Genomic DNA, 17,337 nt, shown 5'->3' on the forward strand with positions numbered 1-17,337 from the left:
CTGAGGGGCAATTACAATCCATGTAAAAAAAGAGGATGGTGTTAAAATGATTATTGCCCAGAGAGAAAAACAAATTAAATCCTTCCCTCACATTTATATATCATCATGGTAGGGAGAATTTCTTAAAACAGCCATCAAAAAAAAAAAGGCATCAAGTAGTCTATCTGGTTGTTAGATCTCAACTTTGGTGTGGTAAGAGGTCAGAGAGAGAGTTTTCACAGGTGAGAAAATAAGAGAAAACATTTGTAACATGTGCAACTGACAAAAGAATTCATAGAAGTCAACAAGAATACAACAGCCTATTGGAGAGACAGGAAAAGGATGGAAATTCACAGAGGGAAAATAACCAAAGAGTGGTGAGTAGAAAGGATGGTCAACATTCTTTTTTTTTTTAATTTAATTTATTTATTTGACAGAGATCACAAGTAGGCAGAAGCAGGCAGAGAGAGAGGAGGAAGCAGGCTCCCCGCTGAGTGGAGAGCCCGATGCGGGGCTCGATCCCAGGACACTGGGACCCTGACCTGAGCCGAAGGCAGAGGCTTAATCCGCTGAGCCACTCAGGTGCCCCGATGGTCAACATTCTTAATCAGGGAATCCACCACTGAGGTACCGCTTAAGACCAATCAGACAGGCAAAGATTAAAGCCTGTTAGCACCACATGTCGGCAAGAACAAGGCAAAACAAGATTTCTTATTTGTTGCTGGTAGATATGTAAGTGATGTGACACATGAAAGAGCCATTTGGCAAAATGCTTAATGAAGCTGAAGACGCTCATGTCCTCAGTTCTGCTCCCCGGTGTGTCCCCCAGTGAAACGCCTACATGAGCCACAGGAAACACAAAGGGGACTGTCACCAACCTAACTGCCCCTTGACAGAAGACTGCAGAAAAAAATCACTGTGTTGATAGGATGGTTAGTGGTTAAACTGAATCAACGAGATTTATAATGTATCAATATGGATAAATCTTTTAAAAAAAAAGGTCACAAAGTTGCAAAAGTACAGTATAAGGCTGTGTGTGTGTATTCATAAATTCACAAGACAGTAGTACGGGTGATTTATGGACACTTATTTACGCAGTAATGTAGAAAAACATAAGGGAGAAAGATTCACACCAACCTTGGGTTACTCTGGAGTGGGAGGGAGAAAGAAAGGAGATGGTAGAAGAATATTTTTACTTATTTTTTTTTTTAAGGAGGGGGAGGTACAGAAGGAGAGGGAGGGAGAGAGAGAATCTTAAGCAGGCTCCACGCCCAGCGCAGAGCCCCAAGGCAGGGCTCAATCTCAGGACCCTGAGATCATGACCTGAGCTGGAATCAAGAGTGGGATGCTAAACCGACTGAGCCCCTCGGGCGCCCCCAACATTTTGACTCTTAATAAAATAAAAGGGTGGGTATGAAGTAAATATAACATCTGTTTTAAACCTCAGTGGTACGGTGGAGAGAAAATGAATCTTGGAAAATATCTTAAACGTATTTAAGATGAAGAAGAATGCTACTATTTCCACTTCTGGCCTAACGACCACTGCTAACGGGGACAAATGCCATTCTTCCATCAGCCTATAAACCAATTGGAGTTTCTCCTAGGACGATGCTGCGACAACATCGGTTCTGATGGGCTCTCAAGTCTGCTGCCTACATCCACTCTCTCTCGGGGTGGCGAAGGGGGGATCACAGAGAAGACTCAGTACTTTGCCTGCCCGGAGCGGCAGGGGGAAGGCGTCAGTCACCCACACCCCTCCCGGGCTCTCAGCTGAAATAAACTTGACCTTCTTAGCCAAGGGCCCCCTGAGCTCGTTAACCAGTGGTTTTCAGAATAACAGCATGTGGTGATCAGTGAGACTCTGCACTTGGCAAGGGCAGAGATCACGGCTCCCTCGCACATGGTGGCTAGCCCATGTCGGGCAGCGGTTCGTGAAAGAATAAAACCTGAGAAACAGTTTTCTCAGGTCTGTGGCTTCACTTGAAAGAACTAGAGAATTTCTTTAGTAAACAGCCATAGGTCTTGAGATTACACGGAGCCCTCAAGTTCATTTGGGATTTCATCTAATCAAAAGATTCAGCACAGTTCCTCAACTAATGCACCTAAAAATGACATTTAAAAAAAAATGAAATCTTTAAAGTTAACAAGTGAAGAAAATACAGCAGTGCCAACAATGATGCATTCAGTGATGAAATGAGAATGTCCTCCTGGATTATCTATGCAGGGGACTGCAGGTGAGTCAGCTGGTCAAGCGGAGGGAAGGGTGACCATAATGTCCATCGTATTCTTTGTCCCCTAGTGCTGATCCCCATGCGGGGCTGTAATTTCCATAAAATTGATTCCCAGTCATATTTGCTTAACTCTCTAGGATTACTTCTGAGAATGTGGACTAAAATTACTGAACCATAGACTTTCTGAACTGGCAGAGATTTTAAAAATCAGCCAACCCACACCTCTTCCTCCCCCCCACCCCCAACCAAGAGAAGGTAGTGTTTCAAGACCTTAATCACAGCATCAGGAGTGGGTCTACACCCACAATGCTCCTTTCAGGATCCCCAAACTGGTGGGGCTTTGAGGTCTGAGCAATCTTGTTTAATCACAGCGATCCTCAAAGATTTGAGGCCAGAACAGTCTGGGGGAAAGAACAATATCCCTTGTCTTCCTTTCGCTACAATGGCATCTCTGTCTAAAAGAAAGTGCCTTTAGTGGTTTCTCAGATTAAACAAAGTTAATCTTAAATTTACTTCGATTCGAGAGAACCCTCAGCAGAGCTCATGTATAATACAACTTAGTGGGAGCTATGATGAACACTTTCCTTTGGCTCACTCCAACAACACATGTTTGTTTAACATGTTTGCTATATTTCAAGGGAATAAATTATATCTGTGAAATATTAAGGTCTGGATAATAACCAGTTTTGATGTCATGGTGGTTTTACTATTTACTCCCTTTTTCAGGCACAGAAAAATGTGCCTGGAAAAATCACAGATTTATAGAAATTCTACTTGGAAGACATCTTGGAAATAGTACAACCCACTTATTTTCTAGATCAGAGCTGAGAGAACCATTGGTTCAAGAAGTCAGGCAAGTGGCATAAGGTGCTCCCTCTCCCAACCTTTGGGGTGCGGGGCGCTGCTGTGTTTGTCTGCTCTGCATGTAAATGATGAGGAGAATGTACTGACTTTTTCTCTTGGTTTTTAAAGGTAGGGTTTCTGGGACACCTGGGGGGCTCAGTTGGTTAAGCGTCTGCCTTCGGCTCAGGTCATGATCCTGGGATCCTGGGTCCTGCGATCAAGCCCGGTATTGGGTTCCCTACATGGTGGGGAGCCTGTTTCTCCCTCTCCTTCTGCCTCCTCCCCCTGCTTGTGCTCTCTCTCACTCTCTAATAAATAAAATCTTTTTTAAAAAAATATTTTATTTATTTATTTGACAGAGATCACAAGCAGGCAGAGAGGCAGGCAGAGAGAGAGGAGAAAGCAGGCTCTCCATGGAGCAGAGAGCCCGATGTGGGGCTCGATCCCAGGACCCTGGGATCATGACCTGAGCCAAAGGCAGAGGCTTTAACCCACTGAGCCACCCAGGCGCACCTCTAATAAATAAAATCTTAAAAAAATAAAAAATAAACTAAGGTTTCATGCAATACAAACTTTTAAAGTCATTCCACGAGGTGCTGAGTTCATGCTCTGGCCGGTAAATCTGGAAGCTATATCCACAGTACGAGTAAGTTAGGGAACATTCTGGAAGTTCAGGTACTGTCCTGGCCCTCACAACCACCTATACTAAGAGATGGCTAAGTGGGGAAGAATAAGAGTGATGAGCTAGGAGGGCAGTGGTAGTGACAGGGCCTCACCTACGAGGATCCTATCACTGGATCAGGACGCTTGCCACCATCCCTGCCGCTACTGGCCTGTGGGAGTTGTGTGGTGTGTGTGGTGTGGTGGTGTGACTTCAGGGTGACGACGCTGGGGGTGGGCAGGCCAATGCCTCAGTGGCTTTTGTTTCCTGTTCTTTCTTAATGGTGATAACTGCCTCATCTAATGGAGATCTGCTAAAGGAGAATTTTGGGGCTCCCATTTTGAGGCTGACAATATAAAAGTTCTCTTTTCTTTGATACTGTCTTTGAGGCACCACGTTGCCATGAGGTTGAGTGCTAAAAAACACACACGGATGGGTAAGCACACTCAGGTTTTCAGAAGACTTGAGATGGCAAAGACTGGCACACTGAGCCGGCTATTGGGTTCCACGATGGGGTTTGTTTCCATCACAGTCCCACAATGCCATTATTATATGTAACATTTGAAGAGGACTGTTCTCCGGTATGAAGGAAAGCATGACACTCTGCTCCTTCCATGCAGCAGACCGAGGAGGCTGCTCTATGACACTTGACAAGTCAAGGATTTCCAGGTCTCCACTGGACGAAGCGGGTTTGACATTCAGGGTCATCATGATGCTTCTGGCTGACGAGATTTCTACCAGCCTCGACTGTGGTGCACAACTTGACTTGTCGGTTGGCGTCTCTTCTCATCTGCAGACTTACATTCTGCCTTCTGGAATTTCAGCTGCCCTCCTTCGAGGGGTCATGGAGAAGCTGTGTAGTTCTCCCATTGTTTGTGCCCTGTGTGCCTCTGACGTAGTGGAGCTGTGTTGGCATTTTTAAGAAACCACATTTTTCCGTGAACAGACCTTGACTGCCTCACTCCTTCCATTCCTTTTTCCTTCCTTCCTCTATTTATCCATCATGGATTATGTGGGTGGCACTGTGTCACATGCCGAGGAGCATGCAAAGCAAATCTAGAACGTGGTCTCTGCCCCACAGGGGCTTGCAGTCTTGTTGAGAAGACAAGAGGTCCAAGCGTAAGTAGGATGGTCACATATCCTGCTTTGTCCAGGACAGTTCAAAATGCCTGTTTTCCTGGTGAAATGATTGAGAGCTCCCTCTTCACTCTCCAAAGCAACATGGTTTGGGAAATAAATGATACTGTCATCTTCCACATAAACCATGAGTGGCAAAGCAAAGGGTTGCGATTTATGGGTCAACTACGCAAAGGTAATGCGTGCGACAGGAATGCAGAGAAAGGAGAAATCAGGGCAGGCTGGGACACTGGGGAAAGTCTCATGGTGGAGATCGTGAGATGTGGCTGGACCATGAAGAGCTGGATTTGTCTAAAGAGAAGAGAGAAGAGCGTGGCAGTCCCAGAACCCAGCATAACTCAGAGTCCATGATGAGAATGTGACCCCTGGGGAACAGTGTCAATGCTGGGCTGGTTCACCTGGTAGGAAGGAGCACTGGGACATGTAGTTGCGAGGAAAGAGAACTCCAGTAATGGCGAGTCTGGAAGAGGCCAGAGTTTGGACTTAATGGGCAATGACGGGTTAGGTGGGGAAATGGTAGGAAATTTGGGTTTATAAGTAAGTGTTACTTGGCCACGTGCTAATACAGCAGAAACTCGAGGGGGAAAGGCAGGGCAGGAGGATATTTACAGAGATCTTTTTCCAGACCATGAAGGCCAAGGTGATGCAGGCTGGATTAGGATTTTACCAGTGATGAGGGAGCAAGGACAGAGAGAACAGACAGGGCTGGATGAGTAGGCAGGATTAGGGGCAAAGGCAAAAAGGCACCAACGAGGATTCTGAGCGTTCAAACATAAAAAGCAGAATGTTGATGTCTCTGCCAACAGTGTGGTTGTGGGGGGTGTTATGTCAGAAGCCCCATGCCACCCTTCAAGGGGTGTGCTGTGTGGGTAAGAAGGACACACCTGACTTTTTCAAAAGAGGCCAGGCCAGACCCGATTAAGCTAGAATGTTTTGCATGTCTTAGTCCCCACCGTCCACTGTCTCATCTGCCCCTGGCTTCTGTGCCCATTTCTAATCAGGACCGGCCCCCACTTAGTTGCCCGTGGCTATACTGATAGTCTGGGTGGTGATGAAGAGGTGTGGGAGGGATGTACTTAATGAGTACTGGTTTGTTCTGGGGTCAAAGGCACACGGTTGATGAGGGGAGGTTCAGGTTCTGAGAGCTACCAGAAGCTGGCCACGGAGAGGCGTCAAGATCTCACCAAGAGCCCAGTACAAGAAAGAAGAGCCTTTTCCAGGTTACACAGTCAGTGTAACAAGAGACTCAAGTGTCAGGAGCAGCTGTGGGAAGACCGGACGAGTCCAAGACGCAGCCTCCCTCTCTTCTAAGGGTGCTTTTAACAGGATAGATGCAGCCATGCCTGCTTTTAGACAAAGATGTCTTAAAGGCGGCCAAAATCGATGCCACTTTCAGTTCAATTTTAAATGAAGGTCTATGGATTTTCAAGGGGTTTTCTTAATGGAAGCTGACATACACCCTCAATTTTTTTGCATGGTACTACAGGGACTAGAAATATTCCACGATCGTTTACATACACACTTTAGGGCAGAAATTCACACGAATCTCAATTTCTGCATCTCTCAGATTTTGGAGGCATAGCTTGTAGGAGATCGTCAACAACTGTTCATGGAACAGAATTGGAACTTGTGTCAGATCACTGGCACCCATGACAGGTCCAGGAGAAAGGCTACAAGGAATGTAACATGACCTGCTGTGGGCTTCCTCTACAAGTCTGCTCCCCTATAGTGGGAAAAAAAACAGAGATGTGGCTTTGTTGCCTTATGATGCTGGTGAGTGCCTTGGATCAGGCACGTCGTTGAGGAATCCATGCAAAAAAAGACGAAAGGCCATGAAAACACCGCTTTCTATTTCTGGGGCCGTGGTTGGGCCATACGGTGCCGCCGTGCAAACCAGGAAGGCACCCCTTCCTCAGGACATTTTACTTGTGCCTGCCAGGAAACTGTCATAATGAAGAGACAAATCGGCAATGTCAACAATGGGAAGGGTGCCCATAATGTTGGGCAATGCACAGCACGCTGGAGTGGCCCTATTTGGGCCACAGAAACTTATCTCTCTTGACAGGAGGCTTTTTTTGTCAACCCAGGTGTTAAAATGTGGGTTTTGTAAGAATTCAGTGACTGGGAGTTGGAGTTGGATCCTTGTGGGTTAGCCCACAGCTGTTTCCTGTCCATTCTGTGAGAGGCTGAAAAAAGAGCCACGAGAAGCTGCAACCTTCTTAACAAATATCTCCCCATTTCCACATGCTCCTTATGTAGCAAGCAGATGGATCTGGAATTCTGAGGTAGGCAAGATTCCTTTGTTGAGCTTATGGAAGACCGGTGACAAAGCAGGGACAGAATTCCGACTTGCTGTGGCCACAACCCCCTAAATTCTGACTTCTCAGGTCTGGGTGGGGAGACATTCAGAAGCTTGGGAAGAAAATTCCAGAAGTACAGCTCAGGCTGAAAACCCTTGGGGAGTGTTTCCCTGGCATCTACATTCACAGAGTTTAAACACTTCAAGGAAAACAGGTCAGTGAGGACTCAAGGTCCATCAACTCAGTACAGACTTTAAACAGTTCTGGGGGCAAAAGGCTTCCATCCAATGTTTTATTTAATTTTGGCCTCCTTGAACTTATCCTGCAGTTAACCTTCTCCATCCCGCTTGCTTTTGATACACTTCTCATCCTTCACGGTCTAGTTCAGAGTCACCTGTTCTGCGAGGCCTTCTCTTTCAGGGCTGTCCCTCCTCCGTGCTCTCCCTCTATTCAGTAGTGGGTGATACTGTGGAGGTTTTGGCGTTCTCGTGACTGACCCGGTCCTAGAGAAGCAGCAAGGACCACAACTTTGGTGTCATGCATGGTGAAGAAGTTGGCTACACTGAGTGCGCCAAACTCGCAATCGAGGAGACTGGCCGTGAGCTTGCCAAGAACAGAGGTGACACTTTCTTCAGGCCTTTAATGAGAAGGCCATATGGAAAAATATACAGCATTTGTTTAGTGATCCAGATGTGAAAGTTGTGCCGATGTCTGGAAAGGCCTTTCTGCCAGTGGTAAACGAGGCCGTTATTCAGGCGCAGGCATGTCTGAAACCGGGAACCTCACGTAACACAACAGATACAAGTAATTTCCAGCCCCAGAAGTTCGAAGGACGAGAGCCTTTGACATACGCTATTTTCTCATTTGCTCCAGAAGAGAAGTAGGGCAGCCTTCAGAAAAAGGGCTGTTCTTGAGGAATGAAGAAGGAGACCGAGTTTCACAGGATGGCTCGTATGTTAGAATCTGCCGTCGGCATCAGGAGCTCAATGGCATGGCTTCCCAAGCATGGTGTGAGACCACCTATGTCACCGTCACCCACTGTTGCTTGTCCAAAGTCAGATTTCTGGGACTACCCTACACCTACTGAATCAGTCCCTGAGGAGGGGACCCAGAAATCTGAATTTTGGTTCAAAATACTTCAGGTGATCCTGATGCATACAAAAATGTGAGACTCGCTATGGAAGGGGTTGAATATAGGGCTCTATACATAGAATGGCCAAGATTCTGTCACCGGGTCTCCATAAAAAATGGGAAAATACAACTTCAATAACAACTACGTAAGAGTTCTTGAGCCAGGGGACAGCTATGTGTGTGATATAATTATAGAGCTGTTACATGTTATTTTGCTGTTATATATTATGCAGTTTATCCTGTTTTAAGCTGATCTGTTATGTAAAAATATGAACAGATAAATTAACAAATGATTATGCATCTTCCAAAAGGATTCTTGAATTAGAGCATTCATCAATTGGTTTCAATTGCCAAACAGTTCCGCTAGAATTAAATTTATAGACAACTTTGAAAAATTACTTACATGCAGTGTGGCTTCCAAGCTCCACGTATTGGAAGAGTCTCAGAAGTGTCTCTTTTCCTTGGGGAGGGGATCGCACTTCTCTTCTCCCTAGCATGATGGGACCGATTCTCACTAGCTTCAGCGGAGCCCTTGCCCTTGAAGTTGCTGAGTAAACTGAGCTATAGCCCTATCCTTTACCCAGAAACTCACTGTGAATGTGCTCTGCATACACAGTAACCGACTGGTCATTTTAAATAACTAGTACAGCCACCTTCCTAGGAATTTATAAAGGATCCCAAAATGCTAAATTTCCAGGCAGAAATTGAAAGTTGGGACACCTTTCCTCTTTCCTTTCAGATACTGCTTGGAGAAGGAAAGGACTGTGCTAGACAGTGGCTCTGGAGCCAGACAGGCCTGGGGCCAAGTCCCAGCTCTACCACCAACAAGAGGTTTATCCTTAAGTTAGTTACTCAGTTTCTCAGATCTTCAGTTTGATCTCCTGAAAATGAAGATAAAATCACCGACACTGTGAGGCTGTTCACACGCAAGCCGATGGCCCATCCTTGATCTTACAGAGAGTTCTCAGGATACACAGAGGTATCAAGAAATAAATAATAAATCGGAGGTAAATCCCACCACAACCGTATTAATTTCTATCTCTGTGAGGTCAAATGAAAAGCAGAATGATGTGCAATAAAAATGGAAAATTGGAGTATTTTGAAAGGACTCCTACGGATCCTACAAGTCCCCAGAGTTGCCAGGATAAAATGTGAGGTTTTGGTGGTCAGCTTGGCAGAGTCTCTGAGAGGGCAATGCCAACTCTGGTCGGGCTTTCCATTCTTGCTAGAGGCATAGTTAAGTTTCTGGAGGCCCACCAGCCGCGGAGGGTTCCCTCGCAGGGAGGCTGTGACCCCCACAGCTAATGTCAGCGCTGACTGCCCGCGGGGCGAGCCACAGCTTGGGTTTACGCGTGTGTTCATGTGTTGCAGGGAGTAAACTGAGAGCAGTTAGTCAGGTCTTTCACGTGACAGGCATACAGAATTTCCTCTGAATGTAAGAAGATTCAAGAATCTAGTAGAGTTTGATAGTAATAAAACATTCTCAACTAATCACCATGAAACAGAATTAAAAACCAGAACCCGGGTCCTAAAAATTGCTTTACAGCAACTGTATTTTCTGAAGACTGTGGGAGATCCAAGGATTACATCAATGTTCAGATAACTCTCACTAAGGCAAACTGTACAGTCTCCTGGCATATAGCAAGAATGAGCTGGTCTTCAGAGAACATACCTGGGTCCTGACCTCCCTTCTATGTTCTGGCCATGAAGTCAGTTCTGTCTTCAATCCAAGATACTAAACTATCCTCAGCCTTAAAATCTAAAGCTCCACTTAATAAGATCATAAGGTGCTTCTTTCCAGAGTTAAACTCCAAGTGCTCAGGTAAATGCTTCTAATTAAAGATCTTTTCATCATTAATACTTTGGGTCATATTTATAAATGAATTTTTAATGAATTACCAATAAGTGTTAACCACCATAAAACAGATTAAAATATGTGAAAAGTGTGATCTTTACAAAGACTTATGTCTTAGTTTCAAGATACTGTCATGGGGAATATTAATTATCACTACAAAAAGCCTTGTTAATAATCCCACAATAAACTCTTCTTCTGGGGTGCCTGGGGTGGCTCAGTCGTCAAGCGTCTGCCTTCGGCTCAGGTCATGATCCCAGGGTCTTGGGATCGAGCCCCATGTCGGGCTCCCTACTCTTCAGGAAGAAGAGTTTCTCCCTCTCCCACTCCCCCTGCCTGTGTTCCCTCTCTTGCTGTGTCTCTCTGTCAAATAAATAAATAAAATCTTTAAAAAATAAAACCCAAACTCTTCTTCAGTCCATGTCTGTTCTTATTTATAAGCATATTACAGATTTTCATTTATCTTTTTCCCCCACTCCTGTTTTAACCAGCCCAATTACTTCATTTGAAACAAAATTCAGCCCCTACTGTTACTTTTAGTTATAATATCTTATAAAATTGACCAGTCTTTGTAAATTCCTAGGTTGTAGAACTTTTGAATTTTTATGGTACTGGTGTATTATCCCTGAAAGGACAGAGGAAGGAGGACAGTGTTTAATATTTGGAAAATCTTGTCCAAATCTGTGGCAGACACCAGCAATGACACGAGTGGTTCCGCCTCCCTAAATATAAAGAAGCCATTTTTTTTCACTTTCCCAGATGACACTGATTCAAAAGACTTGGGTTAGGGAAGTAAACTTCTCTTTTTATCTCTACCAATAAATAGCAAGAAAAGCCAGGGAGAGTTATAAGACCTTCAATTACTAGCTACTTTCAAAGACCACTTTAAATTATAATATGTGGGTTAATGAACTTTCTAGTGGAAGTATGGTAATGTATGTAAAGGAAAAAAAGTACTAAGGAATTAAGAGAGTTGTACCTAAATTTATACTGAATTTTGGTTTCCTTTTTTTTTTCCCCCCTCTCACTGGCATTTTATTAACTGGTAGAAATTCACAACATTTTGATGTCAACCATTTCAAATCGGTTGAAGACATAAAGATGGGTATTTCGTATAAGAACCATATGTCAATACATGAAGGCCAAAGTCAAGATAAAAAATAAAAACCCATGTCTGTTCACTCACCCAGTGTGTATTGATGGAAACCCCACTATATGTAAAGCTTAGTGAAGCATCAAAGGTAATAAAAAATATTTAAGACAGAGCTTGTCCTCAGGGTGCTTATGAGAAATTACCAGAATAAATCAGGTAAAAATGATGGCTGACCATTACAAACAGAATGTCCTTGTAAGAAAGACAAATCAGATACCAGAGTCACACTCTGAATAAAGATTTCATGGTGGAAAAAAAGATAGGAATGTACATAGTAACTTCTGAAGAATGTGACTACGGAGGCTTTTTAGCTTTCTATACATTTTTAAGGTTTGGAATTTTACAAGCGTGTACTATTTTTATAACTAGGGGAAAAATCTAGATCAAAATATACACATTTATGAGTAAATACTGCAAGGAAACAAGGGAAAATACAGTATTTGTTGACTTAAGTTGGTGGCTTATGGTTGGATTTCTCTATTTTAAAGTGTTCTTGTTGTTTTAATAGAATTTTAATGCCAGATTTAATTCAACAATAAAAGAAGTATATAGAATATTTAATTTCCTTTATTTGAATAATCTGCTTTATTGTAATTAGGAGCAGAAGCCTTGTTACAATTGTTATTTCTAGCTAAAGAGGAGGGCTGTGAAGAAAATGAAGGCATATTCTCTATTTCTCTGTGTAATATGCTTTTTCAAACTATTGTATGATGACCAGTCTCAAGTGAAAATGGTAGAATAAACCCTATCACTACTTGTAATGACATATTTCATTTCCATCTATCATAGGGTAACTCCTCTACTGTCATTAAAATGGAACATGGTCACTTCCGGTTCCCTAATTTCTAAATTCTTTCATACTGTTCTACACTGCCCTGAAAAAAGAAAATTAAAACTATTCCTGGCGACATTTCAATGTGTTTAAAAGCTTCAGCATGAAAAGCGTCATCAACCTTGACCTTCATGTTTCTAGAAGGCTCCAGCCACATTAAATGGAAATGGGACCCTTCCTGACTTTAGCTGGTCTCAGTTACATCACCGACCGTTTTTCAAATTCAGTAATCTAGTTTTTAGTGTCACTTCAGGCTGAATCATTCTTTTCAGAAATGACACAGATTGTAGTATCTCTGTAGCTTTTCCTATTTAATACAACTCAACTGTCACTTTAAGTGAAAAAAATTCTGTCAGAGAATGAGAAATTTTCTGTTAGTCAAGGCTTATGTCCTTCTGGCCATGAAAAAGGCTGTTGGGTACTTGCTAACTCCATTTAAAAGTCACGTTATTTTGTAAAGTTAATTGTGGGTTTCCAAGTATCCTTTAGGCACTATTAAATTCATTTACTCATTTTGCAAAATAACAGGGAGCAGGAGTGGGGAGGGAAGGCACTCCATGTCCAGTCCCAGGCTGCAACCCCAGCAAGGCAGGGACTGAGGTGATGAAGAACGTCCTTATCAGCAATTCGAGTGTAAATTAAGGCCTGATCTCAAATGCCATTTTCATGGTAGTTGTGTTTATATTTGAGAATTAATTTATGTTCTTTTTTGAAAATAACGTTTAAGGACTTCTATTACCTAAAATTACGTTTATCAGAGTTCTACATCAGGACTTTTTAAAGTAAAGAAATAGGTTTAGGATGCAGACCTGGATATAAATGAAAAGCTACCCACACAGGCGCCTGCTCGGCTACTGTAACCTGTGGAGCTCGGGTGTGTGTTCATGGTGAAGAGGGGGAGAGACTCACAGTTTGCTAAGCACGTAACTTGCATGACTCCGCGCACAGAACCAGAGGGAGCAGAGCAGGCCAGGAATGGGTGCAGATGTGCAGGGTTTCGCTTCACTTTTCAATTTAAATTTAAAATGTCTTTACTCTAGAAGCCATGACCTGTGTAGGTGAAGCAACTTCCGAACTTTGGAGGGAACTGTTTTCCTTTATTTTCCAAAAAGCATCATACTTTTATCCTTTCAACTAAAAATTGAAGTCAAAATCATATTTTGATGAAGTTCTCAATTAGATATTACTAAGAGGAAAGATACTTTCTTCTTAAACACTTAGGGAAAAACTTCTTGGTTCTGCAGCAGAACAAACTGGCTCTGAAATCACAATTTTAACAAGCCAGCATCACCTTCAAATACCAAATTCTGGTTATATTTGTGGTGCTGAGTTACAGAGCTCATACCCCAAAGCCACACCGGTGTGTAAATTGCCAAGGGCAAATTAAACTGACCTCTAGCTACATGACTACAGGTTCCACTGCATCTTTATGAAATGAAGGCAAAGCTCAACATAGAACCCATAAAATGAAATGACGCACACCAACCTTTGATTGCACCCACAATATTTTGGTCTAGTCCTTTCCGGTTGTCATTGAGTCCTCTTTTCCTCTTCCCATTGGGTAAGGAGTTAGCCAAAGTCTTGTCATCAAAAAACGCACACACCAGCTTTCTAAACAGAAGGCTTCCTGAGCGAGTGTAGTTTGACAATATAGAGTCCAGCTGTGATTTAGGCATGAACACATCAAAGCCTTCAGCAAGTTGCACTTCTGGCTACCAAAAGAACATAAATATTTCATTAAAAGCAACATTTGAAGCATTTGACTTTGGGCATATGCGCAACAAAAAACCATTGCTAGCTTCTGCAATGTCCGTATCCTATAAACGAGGTGGTTTCGGCTTTGTGCACCAGCGTTTGCAATTTATAAAACCAGTGACTAGTTATTACTCACAAAATAAGATGCTCTAATTCCAGCATTAAGTCTCTTCCAAAGCAACGGACAGGAGCACGCTGAAAATGCATGCTTGTCCTCAGAAACAGTCAAGAGAAGGCAGATCAACCCAAATTCAGAGAACTGTAGAGCTACGGGGGGGGCTTGAGATTTCTAGGTGAAATACTCTCATTTTCTTTCTTTTTCTTGAAATGAAGGAACTAAGGTCCAAAGATATCATAATGAAATGATTTAAAAATAATCTGAATGTACTTAGTGCATTGTACTTGACAGGCTACTTTCTCCTACGTGAAATAATTTCATTTGCCTAAGCACACGAACGGGCCTACCCAGAGGCCCCCGCTTTTTTACTCTGCCAGTGGTTTTCGGCTGTGGGACTGTATTTTTTTTTCCTCCAGTGAGAACTTATGGAAACTAATCTATAAAATAAATAGACAGGAAGAGCAGGTGCCCCAGGCAGTTTGATTCTGCCTCTCACCCCTACCCTTGGGAGGAGAATATGCAGCCAGGTCCCACAGCACAACTCGAAAACCAATGCACCTGTCACCCTGCTTCCCTGTCAGGGATTTTCTGCCTGGGCTGCCGGAGCAGAAGACCTATAAGGCACCTTTCAACTTGGACTCTATGTGGTACGATATGAGCTCAGATGGTGATAATATATTGTCTGTCAGTGCTCCGTGGATGCTTACAGCTTGTCTTTTCCTCCGCAACCCAGTGAACGCTTGATTTTCAAAGCCTTTGCTAACTCCTTCCTTCCCGTGGAGGTGGCCACGTACTCTGACTGCTCTTTATGTGACATACTCACATGGCTGCATTTATTACACTGGATAATTATTTCTTAGATGTGGCCCTTTCTGATGCCTGCAACTTAGACTTTGTATCTCCTAGGCCTGGCACATAGTAAGTACTCAATAAATTCTTGAATAGAGAAAAGTTCATTAGTCATAATCTAAACTATTATGTCATTGACTGTTGATTATTACATGATAACTCTCAAATAATAACTTTACTTTTAAAAAGATTTTATTTATTTATTTGACAAAGAGAGAGAGATCACAAGTAGACAGAGAGGCAGGCAGAGGGGGGGAAGCAGGCTCCCTGCTGAGCAGAGAGCCCGATACAGGGCTCCATCCCAGGACCCTGAGATCATGACCTGAGGGCAGAGGTCTAACCCACTGAGCCACCCAGGTGCTCCTCAATTAATGACCTTAATATGAAGAAATGCAATTGGTAAATGTTCATTAGGAAAAAGGAAGAAAATCTCACTTAAGTAAGATGTATTATAAAAGCTGATTCTTGGATCATTATACTTATCACTTTGCAAATCTGGTACTACTTTAGATTTTTAAAACCATATTGGAAACAAGAGGATCTGGGATTTGTTCTTCTCCTGGTGAATAGGAATTATTAGTTTTATTTGTCCTAGTGCTTCTCAAAAATGCCTAGCACACTATGGTCAGAGTAAAGAGGGCGTCAATGATTCAGATGATGGGGGGAGTTTAGGCCCTGCCCTTGCCAAATGCTATTCTCGACTGGATTATCCACGTCATCTCATTTCTCTGCTTCACTTTGGCTTTCAACTTGTGGTCCCTGGATGCTTGGTAAACATCGTTATGCGAAGAGTGCTGTCAGACTGTTTGCTGAGTTTGGGGTCCTGCGGCTGGTAAAGGGTATGTAGGGGCGTTGCTGGGAGCCAGAGGCTGTGACTCTGACTCCTGTCCCATACTGGGTGCTCCATGCATGTTTGTCGAATGAGTCGATGTGGGGATATTAGATGGAGAGAGTATTACCATCATCATCTAAGATGAAGTTTTATTCATAACCAGAATTCTGCTATGCATATCAATGGCTGCATTCAGACTTTATTCCAAATCAATTGATCTTAGATTTTTGCTAAGTGCTCCTATATCATTTAGAAGCCATTAAAAAAAGGAATCCCAATTTACTTTACAGAAGCATCTGCGTATAGCTATATGGGGGGCTAGCGGGTATAGAAGCTTTCAGAGGTTCAGGAGTCAAAAGGGGAAGACACCAGCCACTCTGGTTCGTACACCCCGTTGAATTCTGATACTATCAACCGGCTGCTTCACACTCAGCCACCTGACCCGAGACTCCCAGAAGCCGCCCAGGACCCACCCGGCAGGACTTGACTCTGGTTTGAGGACTGTGGACCTAATCTAGCCATCAGGCAAAAGTGAGCCCCTCCTTTCTTCACAGACTCCGTCTTTTCTAGCAACTATGTTTCCGGCACTTTCAACACTGCATTTCTTTGGTTGGGAGTTTGTGCTTCTCATAAGAATAGGCGTTCTTTTATGCTCAGAGAGCCAAATGCCCTGTTACTGCCCAATAGGTATTTATCAGAATAAACAAAACACTATGTAAGAATTCACTCAAAATTCATTCATTCAAAAATTCTATTGATTTAGAGACCTTTTGGCCCCATGCAAAGGGAGCGTGTTTGAGAGCCTGCCATGCCATGGCTGAGCGTTCTGTCTTCCTGGGGCAGCTCGAGTGCTCACTTGAGGCGTAGACTGCTTGGAGAGCAATGAACTGAGTCAATACGTATTTATTGTGTGTGTAGCTCCACGTGCAAGGGGTTTCGGGTTGGGCTCCCCAGATGAGATACATACATAAATATCTGTCATATAAAGTACAAGTTGATAAATGCCACAAGAGAGGTTCAGGGCGTTAGGAAGCATTGGTGGGTGAGGAGTGAGCGGGGTTGGGGAGGGGCCAGGATGGCATTTTATGAGGGCCTTACAGCAGCATTTAGAAAACAGAGATGCAATTGCTGTTTCTAGCATTTGCTGCAACTCCTAAAACTGGGTATCTGGAGGTTTCTGTGGAGCCGGGAGACTCCCTATGGGATCATACAGCATCTTGACTTCTGAGACGCTGTCCTAATGCAGAAGCTGGCAGTGCTTCCTAGTCCACTTTCTACTGGCGGACAAAGATTGTTATTTTGAAGTGTTCTTACCAGATCAAGGCATGTGAACTTGCGTGGTTATGAGCCGCGTACAGAGGGGGCAGCTTTCTGACTCACGGCTATAGCAGTGGCAGCAAGAGCACAGGTGGCTCGTGTTTGGCCTCTTCCTGCTCTCCAGACCTTCCTCTTAGGCAGATTCTGTAGCTCCTTGTAAGGAGCGCCAACGCCATGTCTACAAGGGGCCACAGAGCAACAAACTCCAAAAAAGAGGGTCGCTTTATTTTCTGAGACATGAAGAAAACGAATCTCGAAATTTCACTATGAAACCTTCTGATTTCCTTCATCTTATAAATAAAATCACCGTGGACTACGATGTGATGAGCTGTAACTCTGCACGCATA

The 17,337-nt window shown here is 43.5% G+C and overlaps 1 protein-coding gene across 3 annotated transcripts in view; it reads right to left on the reverse strand.

Annotated features, from left to right (window-relative positions):
- The window catches only part of BEND7 (BEN domain containing 7), an 80,597-nt gene that overhangs the window by 21,334 nt on the left and 41,926 nt on the right, over positions 1-17,337 (reverse strand). For all 3 annotated transcript variants that reach the window (XM_080811951.1, XM_080811953.1, XM_080811952.1), the window contains one exon: positions 13,606-13,831. In XM_080811951.1, coding sequence (XP_080668077.1) covers positions 13,606-13,831 — 226 coding nt within the window. The remainder of the gene's footprint in view (positions 1-13,605; positions 13,832-17,337) is intronic.

The sequence above is a fragment of the Martes martes genome, assembly GCF_963455335.1.
Source record: "Martes martes genome assembly, chromosome: 8".
Taxonomy (NCBI): Eukaryota; Metazoa; Chordata; class Mammalia; order Carnivora; family Mustelidae; genus Martes; species Martes martes.